At 28.9% G+C, this 17,869-nt stretch overlaps 2 protein-coding genes across 3 annotated transcripts in view; both read right to left on the bottom strand.

Annotated features, from left to right (window-relative positions):
- Positions 1-2,974: 2,974 nt before the first annotated feature.
- LOC125874820 (uncharacterized) overlaps positions 2,975-17,869 on the bottom strand; it is a 30,305-nt gene continuing 15,410 nt past the window's right edge. The window contains exon 2 of one of the 2 annotated variants that reach the window (XM_049555851.1): positions 2,975-3,732. In XM_049555851.1, the coding sequence (XP_049411808.1) occupies positions 3,310-3,732 (423 nt within the window). In that variant the 3' untranslated portion in view covers positions 2,975-3,309. Of the gene's footprint in view, positions 4,049-17,869 lie in introns of those variants that run through there. The other variant, XM_049555850.1, reaches the window with a different exon arrangement.
- Positions 7,822-8,669, bottom strand: LOC125874823 (uncharacterized). Its single transcript, XM_049555854.1, has one exon. It carries the CDS (start codon positions 8,548-8,550, stop codon positions 7,990-7,992), a length of 561 nt encoding a protein of 186 aa, XP_049411811.1. The 5' UTR covers positions 8,551-8,669; the 3' UTR covers positions 7,822-7,989.

Raw genomic sequence — 17,869 nt, 5'->3', positions numbered from 1 at the left:
TTTTCAAAAACTTATATTCTTTCTTAAAATTCTAACAAATTTGTATTCCAATCATCAAAACATACAAATTTACAATTTTAGTAACAATCAAAATTTGTATTTCAAAAAATATTGTATTTCATGACAAAAAATGTATTTCTTACAAATGTTGAGTAAAAAAAAAAATTAACAAACAAAAATTAATATGAATACAATTTTGTTGTGAATACAATTTTGCAACTTGACTCTCCCTTTCTTCTTCTGCTATGTTCCTTTTATTCCGATTTTGTTTTCACCAAATCCAAATTCGAATCCGTATTCACTTGTGCATAGGTAACCCTCTAAGAAAAATTTGAAATTATTAACTATGAATGAATAAAAAATCAAACAATATATGATGTATGAATGCTAATGTATATTACTACAATCTACTGAATCTCAAATATGTAAACAAACTCACAAAAAACCGAAAAGAGGACATAAAATCCGAAATACAAAAATATTTGGTGAATATGAAAACAAAATCAGAAGAAAACTCACAAAATATTTGGTGACTTCGAAATTACCTTTATCAATTGAGAGATTTCTTGAATTAATTGATAGATTTATTGAACAAATTGAAAGAAAAAGAAAGAGTTAATTTTTCTTGAACAATGAATGAGAGAAAAATTGGGAAAACGTAAAGAGAGAGAATATTGACTTGAGTTAAAACCTAGAAAGAAGGGTAATGGATAATAAAGATATTTTTTTTCTTTTTTACTGATTAGTGGTGTAAAAAAATGATCCAATGTGGGACTGCTTTGAGAAATAAAAGGAAAGGAAAATAGTTATATTATGATACAAATCATTTTCTAAAATATAGACATTTTGACATTTTTAAAAATTATTTTTAAAGTGTTTTACTAATTATGTTAGGAATTGTGACTAGTTTGCTAATTTTCCCTACAATAATTCGTCGGCAAATGCGGATTCGAGATTATATATCGAGGGACTCGATATTTAATGTTCTTAATACTTTATTTTATTATAACTTTTCAAATTGATACTTGTTAAATATCAATGAAATTAAAATTTAGTAAGAATTGAGATAGTTGAATTTTGATTCATTATTCTCTTAGAGTAACTTTTGAATGAGTCAATAACTCGACTATTTATTAACTCAATCCATCATGATTTGCTCAAACTCAGTCCAATTAGTTCATTTAGCACCTTTAGATCTGTAAAATATTCTTGTTTTAAAGATATTAATAAATCTTGTCCGCAAGAAACCACAATACTTTGTAAGTTTCTTAAATTCACTTTCTCTAAAATATGATAATATCTTTGATCAATGTTTCGTTCAAATTTGATTACCATACATTTAAATAGCATTAATCGGGTTTATGTTTTTGGTATTTGTCCAAGTTAGATGGCACATTTGCCACTAGAAGGTTTTGAATATTTCAAAATAAGGTCTCAAAAGGCATAAATTGACAGCTTTACTTTAGTATTAAGCACCACATTTCATCAATTCCTCTCAAAATATATAAAGAAATCAATAAAGTAGTGTATATGTATCTGCCTAGGGAGGTTTCCAGGTAAATGACCAACCTAAAAAGCAAAAGATTTCCTTTACAAAGCACTACAATAAATAATAGTAAAAGTTACTCCCACCGTTTCATAGTTTTGTTCTATATATTTTGATTTGATACAAAGTTTTAGAAAATAAAAAAGATTGTTGAAATTTATGATTTTAAATTTAAAATATTTTAAATATACTAAAATATTTTTTAGTCTTGTGGTTTAAATATGCCAATTAGAAAGTTGAAAATTTTGTGATTTTAAATTTAAAATATGTCAAATATAATCAAATATATTTTGGTCGTTTAAATATGTCTATTAAAAAGTTGAAACGGAGGAGGAGTAATAGGGAAAGTAATGTAACATATTTCATTATGAACATAAGACGGTAATGCTTTAGGGAAATTGACAGAATTGCTTTAGTCAAAATTCATTCAAAACCACATTTCAGCAGAATTGAAAAATAGTCACTATCTGAAATTCATTTTTTTCACGATATGGATATTTTTCTAAAACATAAGAAGATCGAATTACAGCATTGTTTATTTATTTTGAATGCTTTACGAAAATGTTTATCTTTAGATCATTATTAGTTATATTTTATCCCCACTTTCATAGTTATATAAATCTAGCATTTGGGGTTGAAAATCTATTAGATTGTCATTTAACCTCTATAAAAAATCCAGTTTATTTAAAAAGAATCTTTAGATCATGATCTAAAAGGTCATAAAATTGTGAAAAGGAAATGTGTGATACTATCTAATTGAAGTTTGAAGAAATTATTCGTTTTAAATGGAACTTAACTTTAGTTAGCTAGGTGAATCTATGTAGTCAATTGATTTAGGTATGTGTCTAAAGTTTCAATCCTGAAATACATCAACATAGCAATCAAACAACAAAATTTATTTTGAATTTATCCGAAGGTTATAATCTTTATGAATTCTTTAAGAAAAGATACGTAATTCCCTTATTCTTCTCTTCACGATTGTTCTTGATTGATGGAATACTTGTGGGTCAACACTTGGAGCGAAGGCTTCTTCGTATGCAGAAGACTTGCAAATCACCACTGAAGAGCAATGATTCTCTATGTATTTATGTCTTCTTCCTCCTCCCTTTTTGGTCTTATAAAGACCCTTTTATATAGTTATGAGCTATGGTTTTTGGGGTATTTCGATCTTCAAATAATTTTCGAGGACCTTGAGCTTGAAGACCATAAGTTGGGATCGTATTGTCAACTTAATGGATTGACCAAAATGTAATTTGAACTTTATTTAAGTCATGATATACTTTTACTTAAATATTAATCTAACTTTATTAATCAATAATTTGACTTGATCAATATATCATAAATTTATGAATTAATTCAAAAATTAATACTCATATATTTATCAATAAAATTTCACTGTCTACCATAGTCATGCAATAACATTTTCTCTTTGACTCGAAGGAAGGAATAAAGTTTAACTTAGCTTGCTAACCTTGTTCAATATAATATTCTTAACTTTAACTTGTAATAATTACTTTTTTGCTTTTCTATTCTCAAGAGGAAGAAAAATAGAAGCTACGTGTAGTAACTAGTAGTTGACAATCAAATTAAGAGAATTTTTGTGGATGCAAAATTTCAGGCTACTCAGTGCCCTTGAATGTATTAATTGTAGGATGAAACAAATTAACTAAAGGAAGGTATCATCAAATTTATAAACTCTTAACATTCAACTTTTTCTAAAAATTTCCGGAAAACCCCAACAAGGAAAAAAAAATTGTTAAACATTAAGCAAAAGCAGAAGCTTCTCTTCTCAAATCTCTGTAGAATCGAGAAATGAATTCATCAGCTTTCTCATCAACGTGGCTAATCATGTCACCATTATCATCAGCTTCTCTTAGTGGGAAAGGCGAGTCAGTGATCCTTAATTGCCTCACTGTTGGAGTTCTTCCAAATCCAGGCAAAGCAGGTGATTCTGTTTCGCTCTGAAGCATTTCTAATGCCTTCAAAACGGCAGCGTTCATTATTGAAACGTCGTCGTATTCAATGCCATGCTCAGGCTGACTATGCTTACTAATGCGCTTGTTCATGTTGAAGGGGAGGTGAAAAGCTGGGCTGTTACTGCAGCTGAACTCGTAATACTCTTTTGAAATCGATTGATGAATATTATTATTATTATGGCCCTGAAACATCAGATTTTGGAACGCGGCCTTTCCAGCAATCTTACCACGTTTCATTAATAAGTTAAGATCGAACATTAGTTTCCTCTTTGATGATAATCCTTTTCTCAACATGAAATAAGCCACACGAACTATTTTCCAGAACTTTTTCCCTATAACTGGCAATATTTTTTGATCCATTTTCACGTACGGGAGAACCTTTTTTTTTTTTTTTTGGAATTGTGAGTTTTTGTTGGTTAACTTGAGAAGGAGAGACAAATATTGATGAAAGCCAAGAGAGAACTTTAGAGGAGAGTTGTTTGTTATTGTGGTTTATGAGAAGCATTGATTGAATGGTATATATAGGGGGATTTTCATACAGAGGAAAAGAACGCAGTGAAGTATTCTATATATTTTTAAGTAGACACGTTTGGGCACGGAATAGACCACGTATATTACTTGTTGAGATTCAATACTATTGCTTCAATTATTAGAGGAGGAAGTAGTCTTTAAAGTCATTGTCACCCATGCTTTTCACGTGAATTAATTGCAAATTTGAGGCCAATATCTAGTAACCTCTATATTATTTTTTAATACCAAACACACTCTTTTAAGTCTTTATGGTCTGCAAGGAAAAGGAGTAAAGGAAAAAAAGGGGGTGGTGGGGCTTGAAGGTACAGTTCTCCAAATGTGACATTCAAATCATTGAAGAAGGCGTTTGAAATGTAACAAACAATTTCTAAAAATAACTGCATATTCAGTGTGAGTAGAGGATATAATTATGTGTCTTCAAATCCATTCTATGGTACAACAATAATTGTTAAAGAAAGATGAGGATGAATATGCAAGATGTTACATATTAAAAGGTCTCTAGCTTTTACATTAATTAACAGTTTGAAATCTCCTCGGTTCATTTTTATCATTTCTTGTAGTTTTCGAACATTCAAAAATTGTATTAATATAATTTAATTTAACTTTAAAATTAATGATATTAATTTTCATTAAGTGAAATATAACAAATAAAAATAGACGACAAAATATCATACAAATGTACATAAAGAGAGATGAAGCAAGTCACCCATCCCGGAGGAAAACCCACGTGTCTTCATATAATAATTCTAATTACACCTCTATTATTTACATGTCAATCTACTAAAATGGGGCCAATAGTTAAAATTCCTTCTATAAATCATTAAGCTATGACAGATTTGTTCTTTTTGCATCCGAACAGTCACCTTAAGCGTAACACGAAACTTAATTAATGATATTAAGCAAGTGCTTACGTAACTTAATTGATCAAAGCAAATTAGTCCAATAATTTGAATATTTGATATGATATTTTTTTAGAATGCATATAATTTGTCATGTGACCATAACGTTGAACTACTCTTATAATCACATTTTCTCTTGGACTCGAAGGAAATACAATATGCTTTACTTCAACTTATAATTATTTCTAATTTCTCTTTTTTGCTTTTCTTATTTTCAATTAAAAAAAGAAAAAAAAACGTAACAAGAACACAACAATCAAACTAAGAGAGAATTTTTGTATTTCAGGACTACTAGCTACTAGGCACTAGCTCACAGCTTTTAATGTATTCTTTATGTGTAAGTTTTAAAGTTTGACACATTTGGGCACGGAGCAAATTATAGAACTTATAAATAAACAAAAAATAGAAAGTAACTCCAAAAGCAAAAGCAAAAGCCATACCCATCACAAAAGAAAATTCAGCTACTTTTGCTGGAAGAAAGAGGGATACAAAAGAAGTGGTCAATTATTATAATCTTACCTAAATTCCNAAAAAAAAAAAAAAAAAAAAACATAACAAGAACACAATAATCAAACTAAGAGAGAATTTTTGTATTTCAGGACTACTAGCTACTAGCTCACAGCTTTTAATGTATTCTTTATGTGTAAGATTTAAAGTTTGACACATTTGGACACGGAGCAAATTATTGAACTTATAAATAAACAAAAATTAGAAAGTAACTCCAAAAGCAAAAGCAAAAGCCATACCCAACACAAAAGAAAATTCAGCTACTTTTGATGGAAGAAAGAGGGATACAAAAGAAGTGGTCAATTATTATAATCTTACCTAAATTCCGCAAATCAAATTTGTCTTTACAATTATTTTTCTTAATTAATTTTCTAATGATAAAACATATATTATACTCTTAAGAATTTCTTTGATTCACTATTGGCTCCCAAAAGTTCAATTAAGTTTTGAATATTCAAGCAACCCATGAGTTCTATATACTTGCAAATAAAGTTTGAGAAAATAATAACAATGTGTTATTAACTCCCTCACTTTTTCAACTACGAGTATTCTAACACACATAGTTTCAACAAAACATTTTCCAGCAAATACGTAGATAAATATGCAATAGAGTTTGATGAGTTGAAACAACAAAAATCAACCATCTAAAATGCAAATAATAGTCTTTTATAAGAGATAAAAAAACCATTACTAGACAAATATAAGGGAAAATATCGATACCACTATTCAATAGACTTTTCAAATTAAAATATCGATGTTTCAATTTTCCCAAACAAAATTATTGCAAAAATACAAACCTATTAATAGTTGTGTCCACGACCGGGGTGGTTCAAGGGACATGAGGTAGTAAAAAAAACTTCTCTTTAGGGCATCTACATTTTGAGAGCTTTAAAAAATTTAATAGTTAAATTTGTGAAGTTAATTTTTGTTTGATAATATTAATGATTGTAAAATAACAAGTACAAAATCTAAATTAATAAAAAGGAAAACTATGTATATCGAAATATTTTAAAATTTTAAATTAAATTACTCAAATTTTCATAATAATAAATAATGTTTTTATAATAATATTCAAGTATTATATTGAGAACACATGACTAATATCGTGTTATTAATTAAATTATTCTTTATTTTATAAGTAATAATTTTACCATGTAAAATATTATCATAGATTAATACTACACTAAAAATCATAACTATGGAAAACCAAGAAAAGGTAATACCAATTTTATTTTATTTTTATATATATATGTCTATATACCTACTGCATACTAAAATTTGATTTTAGATCACTAATTTTATTAAAATAATAATACATAAAATTTAAACATGCATAACAAAAATTTACACTAAAAGCTGACATCCAAAAATCCACAAGAGCACCTTAGAAAAAATGCAAGCAAGAGTATCAACTTGTAACTTGCATTGAGACATTGAATTAATGTTTCTTATTTTGGCGTTTCTTCAAATTAGATGACATTATATTTGCCTCAATAGTTTTGAATATTTTAGAATCAGTTTTAAGTTCTAACTCTAAAAAGTACTGCAAATTTTTCACTTGAATATTAAATATGAAACAAATTATTATCAAAATTTAAAAGAAATCAACTATTAAGTAGGGTTTTCAATATCACAATCATTAAAACAAATATATGCTTCACGGTTCATTAAAATAAATTATGATTATTCAGAGAAATATATGGATTCTGAATCTATTGACATGACTCAAGAATTTTGTTCATTCGATTTCGTTAGTCTTGGACAGATTTCGTCAACGAAATTTTTTTATGAGCTTTCTGTTAAACATTATATAAACGTTTTCTCTTATGTACGATGTACGGATGGTTTTGCTTCTGTCATTAGCCAATTGCGGCAATTCTCTGGCTAGAATAATTTTTGCAAATATTGCCATGAAAAGCATAAGTGAAATCTGAAACTTCCCAGTGTCATTTTTTACCTATATGGTCAAAAGTGGGATATTTTTAAAATTTTCTCTTTGACATGGTGCAAGAATCCAAATATGTATTTAGATCAAATTAACAACTTAAGCTAAAATTGAGGGTTTGATACTGTGAAATTCCAAAAAAAGAAAATTTTCTTTTACATGAAACGAAAAAATAATCCAAACTCCCATTAAGGTAGGTTTGATAGGGTAACGTTTAATTAACTCCGATTCAATTAAGAATTTTAGATTAGATTTTATCTTGGCGAAGGAATAAACTTAACTTTCTAATTTGTGCTAACCGCTTTTAATATAATAGGCTTTATTTTAACTTTTAAGGATTTCTAATTTAGCATTTTACTCCTCTTAATTATTTGCAAGTTAAAAAACTCAAGTGTAACAAGTAGTGGACGATTAAATTGAGAGTGAATTTATGTGAATGCAAAATTTCAGGACTACTCACAGCCTTGAATGTATTAATTATGGGATGAAATTACAAATTATCATCACCTTTATAAACTCAAAATTTATTTTATTTTTTCGAGTTTCTCCTCTAAGAAATTCTGGAATATCACAACAACAAAAAAACTAAGCAAAGGTGGAAGCTTCTCTTCTCAAATCTCTGTAGAATCGAGAAATGAATTCATCAGCTTTTTCGTCTACGTGGTTGATCATTTCACCGTTATCAGTATCTGATGTTAGAGGAAAAGGAGAGTCAGTGATTCTTAATTGCCTCACCGTTGGAGTCCTTCCAAATCCAGGCAAAGCAGGTGATGCTGTTTCGCTCTGAAGCATTTCTAATGCCTTCAAAACAGCAGCGTTCATCATTGAGACGTCGTCGTGTTCAGTCTGATTATGCTTATTAATGCGCTTGTTGATGTGGAAGGGGAGATGGAAAGCTGGACTGTTACTGCAGCTGAACTCGTAATACTCTTTTGACGATGATTGATGGCCATGATTAATATTATTATGGACCTGGAACATCAGATTTTGGAAGACGGCTTTACCAGCAATCTTACCACGTTTCATTAGTAAATTGAGATCGAACATTAGTTTTCTCTTTGATGATAATCCATTTCTTAGCATGAAGTAAGCCACACGGACTATCTTGTAGAACTTTTTAGCTACAACGGGCAATTTTTGATCCATTTCTCTGTCTAAAAATTCAGGTATATATAGACTTTTTTTATTTAGTGATTGTGAACTTTTGTTGGTACACAAGAAGTAGAGACAATTATTGATGAAAGCTAAAAGAGAGGAGATGGAGTTGGTGTGGTTTTATGAGAAGCAATGAGTGAGTGGTATATATAGGGGGCTTTTCCTAAAGAGGAAGAGGTCGCAGTGAAGTATTCTAATTAGTATATTTTTAAATTTTTAGAAATTGATACGTACATTTAGGCACGGAATAGACCACGTATATTACGACGACTTGAGATTCAATATTATATTGCTTCAATTATTAGAGGAGCTGATTTTCTAGATCCAGAGTCCTTTTAAGTCACTTTCAAAGATTTTTCTCCCTCTCCTTTCACATGAATTAATTGCAAATTTTACTATATTGTTTTCTTAATAGCAAACATACTTTATGGTGAAATTAAAGGAAAAGGAAGAGAGAGACTAAAGAAGCTAAGTGGAAAAAAAAGGGCTTGAAGGTACTCAATCATAGAGGAAGGAGTTTGAAATGTAAGTTAAACAAAACACAACAAACAATTTTAAAAAGAGAAATTGCATATTTAGTATTGAGTAGTGGATATAATTATGTGTGTCCTAATCCATTCTATGGTACAATAATAATTGTGAGAAAGATGAGGATGAATAGGCCAAATTTAAAGGTCTCCAGCTTTTACATTAATTAACACATTTTCTGAGATTGTATATTATGGCAGTATTGTACTTCACGATTTTAAATTGAGATCAATGATCGTTATTTTTAGGGATATATAAGGGTCTGAAAAATATCTCAATTTTGGTCGGATTTGCTGTTGCGATACTAAACTTTCATGAGGACCTATTACCTCCCTAGACTATTTAATACCGTATTTTAAACATATATATTTGCCCACGTAGACATAAAAAATAATGCAAAAATATAAATAGTAATGTGTCCACGTGACACATATATACCTTTAAAATACACTATTAAATAGTTCAGGGGGTAAAAAATATGGTATTAAATAGTCTAAGGAGGTAATTGGTCCTTATGAAAGTTTAGTATCGCAACAGCAAATCCGACCAAAGTTGGGTATTTTTCCAAACCCTTATCCCTTATTTTTAGTATTCTTCGTATAGTTAATTTTGAATATTTAAAATTTAATTTAATCAAATTAATTCTTATAATATTAAATATGAAAAGTCATTAAAGAAAGTATTATCTGATTAAACAAATCCTACAAGAATTCCACAAGTTTCATAAGAGGGATGAGTGTGCTGCCTTGGCTCAATTAATTTCAATAGCGTACGAGTGTGGAATTAATCATGGGCAAGTAACCCTTCATATGAGAAAAATCCATGTGGCTTCATTATGGCCTAGTAATTACATTTACACCTCTATTATTTACATGTCAATCACCTAAAATGAGGCCAATGATTAAAATTTATTCTAATAATCATTAGAGCTATGATTGATTGTTCTTTTCAGTTTATCCAATTTCACCCGGACATTCTAACGAAGCACTTAATTAATGATTTTAAACAGGTGCTTAAGAAATTTAATTGATCAAGTTGATTGACTGTAGAAAGCTCCTTGTAATTACATCCTTCACTAAATACAATAATATAATTTTATATTTACAAGTTTAGACTTTGGCTTTTATAGGTTTTATAATTTGAATGTACAATGGTTATTTACATCAGAGGTCCAAAAATAACTAGGTCCATTTTAACCGGATCAAATACAACTCAATTTACTCTTCAATAATTTAGAATAAAAAAATCACTAATAAATGTTTCAATTTTCAAATTTGAACTTGTAATATAGAAGTATATTTGATAACAATTGAACCTATTTAATTTAAATCTCGAATACCTCAAGAATTACTTTTCTTTTATAAAAAGTATGCATGCATAAAATTAGGCAGCTTTATTTATGATTATTGTTGCCCACTTACGTAAAAAAAAAAGTACAACAAATTGTAAGACTTCTATAAATAAACTCAAAAGAGAAAGCAACTCTAGAAGCAAAAGCCATACCCAACACAAAAGAAAATTCAGCTTCTTTTAGCATGGGGAAAGAGGGATACAGAAAAGTGGTCATTATTAAATTGAGCAACTTTCACATATAACAAATATAAAAATTATATTTGTATGTTATAGCCATAGTTTGCATAATTGCGCTCCATAGCAAATTTTATATTTGCTATGGAGCTTTTGATTTGTATAATTCGCTACAAACATCCAATTTTATACAAATTGTTTAGTTTTATATAAATTCATTTATACATTGTAATTTGTATAATAAGATATGTATTTGTATAATTATAAATGTGTAGGACGAAAATATATGTATTTGTATTTGTATATACACTTTTCTCTCGCTTTATACAAACACAAACGCATTTTATACCGAAATGTATAAAATAACTAATTGTATATCGAAAATGACTAATTGTATACCGAATCAGATGGCAAAAAAATTGGATGTTTGTTGCGAATTACAATTAAAATAAACTATGGCTATATCATTTAATTTGAATTAATTGTTTGCTATTTCATACAATTTTCCCTTATTAAATTCCACAAATCTAATTTCTCTTTACTTTTTTTTTCTTAATTAATTTGCTAATAATAAAGACATATATTATTATTAAAGACTCACTTTGATTCAGTTGGCACCCAAAAGTTCAATTAAATTTTGACTATTCAGGCACCCCAAAATTTCTTTACTTGCAAATATAAAGTATGAGAAAATATTATAAAGTCGTTCAAAGTTCAAACCCACTCAAAACGTGACCATGTACCATGCTATTAACTAAACATGGGACAATCTAAAAGATAACAAGAAGTGTAAGGTTTTAATTCTTGTTGAAACTAAATTTATTATTCAATTATTATATCTAAATTTTTTGAATTTCATAGTTTCTTAGCTAGCTGGAAAGCACATCTGTTAAGCTAAGCTTGATCTAATAAAATGAGTAAAGTTGGTTTCATTACAACAAAACCATTTTTTAGTAGCAAAAAATATGCACATAGTTAACAAAAAATAGTAAAGTCTTTATTCACATTAGTTAATCGCTATTAAATCCAATATCACTATAAGTTTTAATATCATTTATAAAATATGTTAAAATATAATAGTCACTAATAATTATCTCTAAAAAATATATTTAGCGGTAACTAAGTTTTATTTACTTTCTCTCGAGCTAGGTCCTTCAAACGTATGTATGTTATTATTATAGGATCATATTTAGAACCGTCCTTTAAAGGCTGCTGAAGGTAGGCAAAGTCAACGACCTTTTTGATTTGTCAAACTTACGGTTATTCATCTTTTTATTTATTTCATGTCAAATTATTTGCCTATGCTTTTATTATCGCGTATGAAGTTAGTCCTTTTCCGCAATTAAAACCAACCTATGCTTTTATTTCTGCATGCAGATGTCAAAATCTAAACTTGGTTAGGTCTATTACCAAAAGATATTGGAATACAATTTTAATACTTCAAGCTAGGGTTAGTGGTAATTGGTAAACTTGTATTGGAGTTCATTCATTTCATTCTACAACTCTCCCTTCATTCTGATTTTTTCTTCTTTGTATTTTAATATTTTGTTTGAGAAAAAAACATAGGAAAATTAGATATGAAATAATTTTTGGAATTGTATTTTCAATATGAGTTGTATTGCTAAAGACAAGGGTATAATTGAATAGACTAAAACTCTTAACTTAGGTTAAAAACTAAGCAATTTCAAACAATTTAAGAGAAATTGGTAAATATATATAATATTTACCAATTATTTTTAGTTTAATTGATATCTCGATATTTTAGTCCCTGGTGGCTAGTATCAAAATAAAAATGACCTATTAAAGGCTTGCAAAATACAACTAAACTCAAATTAAAGGACCATGTCTTGAAAATGTTGATAAGGAAATGTGTTTTCATAGCCTACACAATTTGGGTGGACGAAAAGTGAATGAAATTGGAGAAGACTTCATTAACATATGTAAAAAGATTTTTCATCATAAATTATAACGATTAAAGCTACTGAATTGGTGATGATAAAAATATATACAACAATTATTTGCTGGGAAAAGAAATGGTGACGACTCAAAGAAGAAGATATTTAAGTCTTTATTTCAAGTCTCACAAAAATTAGGTGCACCAAATAATTTATAAGGTGGATTTATGATTTTATTTTTGTTTAAAAATAAAATACTTGAAGTTTGTTGAGAAAAAAAAGGTACAAAATCTGTATTTTAAAGATAAGGAAAGAAAGATTTTTATACAATAGAAATATTTTGATCTTTAAATTAAACTATTCAAATCTTTGTATTGTTAAATAATATTTTTATCATAACATCCAAAGTAATATATTTCTAACATATGACTGATATCTTACTAATTTGAAATATTTCTAATAATAATACTATCTCAAAGAAGATGAAGCTACAAAAGAAAAAAGGAAAATTTGAATAGGAGAATTAGCTACACTATTGAAGAAGACTTCTTGAATTTGGTTGAATTCTTTTGAATTGAAATGATTATAAATGTGCAAGATCATCGTTTATTTTAAACTTTTGAAAGAATAATATTGACATCAAGTATAAAAACCTTGCCAAATTACCAATGTTTCAAGATCATTGTTTGCATATCATAAAGATCAAGAGCATTGTGTAACTAAACCCGCCAAATTATGTTCTTCTAATTTTATCTGGTTTTTTTAAATAAAAAGAACAAAAAAAAAAACTACTAAAAATTAAATATTTTTTTCAAGCAATTTGTTAAGATAAATTAATAAAAATATATCTAAGCTAAAAATCGACTTATTTTTTAGCCAAAAAAGTAACAATACACTTAAAAATCAAATTAGGAAAATATACTTGATTTTATAAATTGTTATTCATATGCATGCCTTATCCTTTTTCTAATTTAATACTTTCCACTAAAGTCAACTAATACACGAAAATAAAACATTATCTAGATAATTCAATATATAGATTAATTTCAACAAATTAAGACACAAATTAATTTCTTGTGGCTCTATTATTTTGAAGAAAATAAGTTAAGGTGGTTGTTTGTTTTTACATATGATCTATGTCTTCAATGAAGTTCTTTTAATTAAAAGAGGCAAAGTCAATGATTCTTATTAAAAAGTAATCAGGATATTAAGAAATTGTAAATATGTATCAATATGATCTACTTCTTCCACAAAATCATATTATTACAATTAGGATTGACAAGCATAATAAAAGAGGTTCATGCCTTATCTATCTTTATCTTTCTAGTTTAGACCATTCCTCAGCCAAAACGAGAGAATATTTTTACAAATTTTCTCTTTGACAAGGTGCAAGAATCTATGTCTAAATGAATAATTGAAGCTAATTTTGGGCGTGTGATATAGTCAAAACGAAATTCTAAATAAATTAATTTGAATTATATATTCTCGTGGCTCTCAAAGGAATAGACTTGACTTGTTAAATGCTAACCACATTCAGTATAAATAAGAATATAATATGCTCTATTTTTAACTTTTACCAATTTCTAATTTAGCATTTTGCTCCGACCCTCTAATTCTCAATGAAGTACCAAAAAAGAAAAAGAGTAACAAATAGTCGACAATCAAATTAAGAGTGAACCTGATGGATGCAAAATTTCTCAACTTAAGCCTTGAATGTATTAGCCAGTGAAGCCACAATAATTAAGAGTATGGAGGTTTTAAATTTCGTAAATAAATCGTCAATCAATTTTGTTAGGATTTATAAATTAATATTCATATAAATTTAATTAATTATCTAGTACAAATATAGGGTCTAAGAAAAGCTACTGAATTCGTCCGAACCCATGAACCTCGGCCTAGCTTAAGGGAGGATATCATCGATTACCTTTATAAACTCTTAACATTATTTTCTTTTTCGATCTTCTCTTCTAAAAGTTTACCGAATACCTTAACAAGGAAAAAAACTCTTAAACATTCTTATAAGCCATTTTCACCCATCAAAGAAGCAGTAGTATTTTTCAACATAAAAATTTAAAAGTAGAGTGGCTGTTATACCACTGTTCATCTCTTTCCTGCCAAGACTTGACCATACTTACCCACTCCCTTTTAGAAATTAAGTGGCCTGGAAAGTATAGTACATACACTTTCTATTTTACAATTATTATAAGACTACAAAAGTGAAAATTACTCTCCAATAAGAAAGAAAAAAAAGTTTTTTCATTTTTCTGTTTTAGAGTTTATTTACATAAAAAAAATCCACAAATCAAATTTCCCTTCCACATTTTTTTTCTTTCTTCTTTTTTTGTGCTGCAATTTTCTATTGAAACAGACATATATGCTATACACAAGTGTAGGGAAAAAAGAGTTAGACTATTAGGAGCGGAATTCAACTTTTGAATATTTACTATAGTTAGTAGCTAGGAGTATCATTTAGAGTACCCTTTTTAAGTTAGAGATTTAAAGTGACTTCACTTATCCAAAATACAATCTCCTAATATATATACATCAGGCATTCATCCTCATCTTTTTTTTACACAATTATTGTTGTACCATACAATGGATTAGGAGACGCATAATATTATCCACTACTCATTCTTGTCCTGGAACTGTCAAAAAGACCTTATCCACAAGAAACCACAATTTTTTGCTTACATATATGATAATCACTTCTCTCTTTATCCGAAATGATGTTTCATTAATTTTATTGTTGTCTTTAATTATGCGTTCTAAAATTATTTCAAGTTGAGTAGATTTTGGATTTTTTATTTGGACTATATATATCCAAGTTAGTTTGAACAATGTTTGTCTTCCTATAGCTAGTTTTTAAAGTTAACTTAGTCAAAGGTTCATTCGAGTCATATACTCATTCTTATTCTTGGTTCACTTCACAATAAATATTTCTGCCATCATCTTGAAATAGGTTGTTATATCTCTTTAAATAGTTTTGAATTACTCTCATCTTTGATGTGCTAATTTTTAAATTGAATTAGTTCAAAAGTTCATTTTTTAATTGTGGTTTTGATTTCAAAACCAGCAGCTAGCCCTAATTAAGTATGGTTTACTATAGTAATTAAGCACCACAATTCCTCTCAAAAAAGAAAATTTATAAAGCAATCAAGTGCATCAATAAAATAGTATATGTGCTATGTTTCTTCCAAAGGAGGTGCAGGTGGATTATTAATGTGAAAAGCAAAGGAGTTGCTTTACTAACCACGATAGCTAAATAATAATTATAAATAGATATTAGTAAAGTAAAAAAAAAGAGAAAGCCCACAGATTAAATACTATAACATGTTTCCACTTATGAACATAAGACAATTTTGCTTTAGGAAAATTGGTGAAATAACATTGATCCATTAGTGACTTTATTGGTTAATCGGGCCATTAATTTTTCTTTGACATAGTACAATTGTCCTGGCAACAATAGTAATTTGGAGTATTTTGACAATGAATTTCCAGGTTTTAAGCAATGAATGGTATATATAGGGGCCTTTTTATACAGAGGCAGTGAAGTATTCTATATGTTTTTAAAGTTGACACGTTTGAGTCTTTATAACGAGTTTATTCAATATTTTAATGGTCCAATTAGAGTCTTTTAAGTCATTTTCACTCATCAAATAAGTTTCACCATTTTCCCCTAACCTTGTAGATTGCATTCATAATGAAATAACATACCAATGAAATCTCATAAAATTACTAGTTCATTATAACCTAATCAAATACACAACTCAACTCACTCTACAATGATTTAGGATTAAAAAAACGGCTAAACGTTTTAGTTTTAAAATTTTAACTTGTAATATAAAATGTGCATTCGGTAACAATTGAACCTACTTAATATAAAAAATAAAATATAAATCTTGAATACCTTAAGAATTTTTTTTAAAAAAAATAGTGTCCATGCATAAAATTAGGCAGCTTTATTTATGATTATTTCCCACATACGAGAAATAAATATGGCAAATTGTAAGACTAATAAAATAAACTCAAAAAGAGAAAGCAATTCCAGAAGTAAAAGCTATACCCAACACAAAAGAAAATTCAGCTTCTTTTGGCCTGGGAAAGAGGGATACAGAGAAGTGGTCATCATTTTTTTTTTTTTTTTTTTTAAACCAAAAAAACCATTCGCACAGAAGTGTTCACCTCCTGTGTGATGGGGGGCTTTGGCAAAACCCCTACCATATCCATTTCACTACATACATATAAAAATACATGAGTTGGAGGGGGACATCAAGCCTTACCTCCTTTTACATCATAGAATACAAAAAATATCCTAATAGAGATTATGATCAGAAAAGGATCTTAAGTCATTAATCTCCCATGTGATGCACCCAAATAAAACACCTAGAATGTAGCACACGGAAGAAACAAGCGATGAAATGACTTATGGAGGGTCGTAGTGCCAGAAAGAGGCCTTTTTTGGTCTTCTCCTGAAGGAAGGCAAGTGAAGTTTATTCATTCTTAAAAGACCCCTAACCTCGGCCGGAAGTTTAGACTCCTGAAAGTAAGTGATCGGCTCTTGTATAGTAGTAGCATACTTAGCAAGAGCATCTGCAACTTCATTTCCTTCCCTGTAACAATGTTTTACTATTATGTTTCTTTGAGCAATCTTATTCTTGATGTCTTCAATAAGGTTGTGGATTCTCCAAGGTGGTTTACAACTCCCATTAATCATTCGAACCACAACTTGAGAATCCAGTTCTACCTCCAAAGCTTCAAATTGTTGATCAAGACACCAAGAGATACCAATCAAAGCTGCTTGAGCCTCGCTATAATTGTTAGTGTAGCATTGAGTAGGGTATGAGAAAGCTATAATCATGTCCCCAATACTATTTCTAACAATTCCTCCGGCTCCAGCTTTGTTTTGGTTTCTCATGTAACTCCCATCGGTGTTGAGCTTCCAATTATTTCCATTAGGCCTGTTCCAGTATATCATGCTGCTTGTGATTATTGCTTTAAAGTTTTCCGCCACAAGACATACTTTGCTCCAATTCCAGGTGTAATCTATAAATTTGAACTTCTTTTTGATAGCTGTTTAACCTGAAAAAGAATTTGAAAGCATATGTTAGAAGCAGTAACTTTTTTCTTTTCATATCTCTGTATACATCTGGCTTTCCAGATTTCCCAACATGCAATAATAGGAGTGATGAGAAAAATATATTTGTGAAGGTTGTGTTTTGGATGTTGCCTCCACCAATGCCACACAATTGAGTTGACTGTGTTTCCTGTGATATTGAAACCAAGTGGTCTAGATATCTGGGACCAAGTTTGCCTGGCCATGTCACTAACTGCAAACAAATGATCATTAGTTTCATGTTGGG

This window comes from Solanum stenotomum, chromosome 8 (assembly GCF_019186545.1).
Source record: "Solanum stenotomum isolate F172 chromosome 8, ASM1918654v1, whole genome shotgun sequence".
Classification (NCBI taxonomy): Eukaryota; Viridiplantae; Streptophyta; class Magnoliopsida; order Solanales; family Solanaceae; genus Solanum; species Solanum stenotomum.
Note: the sequence above shows the minus strand (reverse complement) of the source record. Positions and strands in the feature narration are given on the sequence as shown.

What these genes read in the sequence shown, in the direction of transcription:
- LOC125874823 (XM_049555854.1), bottom strand. Translation starts at nt 8,550, where the DNA reads ATGGATCAAAAATTGCCCGTTGTAGCTAAAAAGTTCTACAAGATAGTC.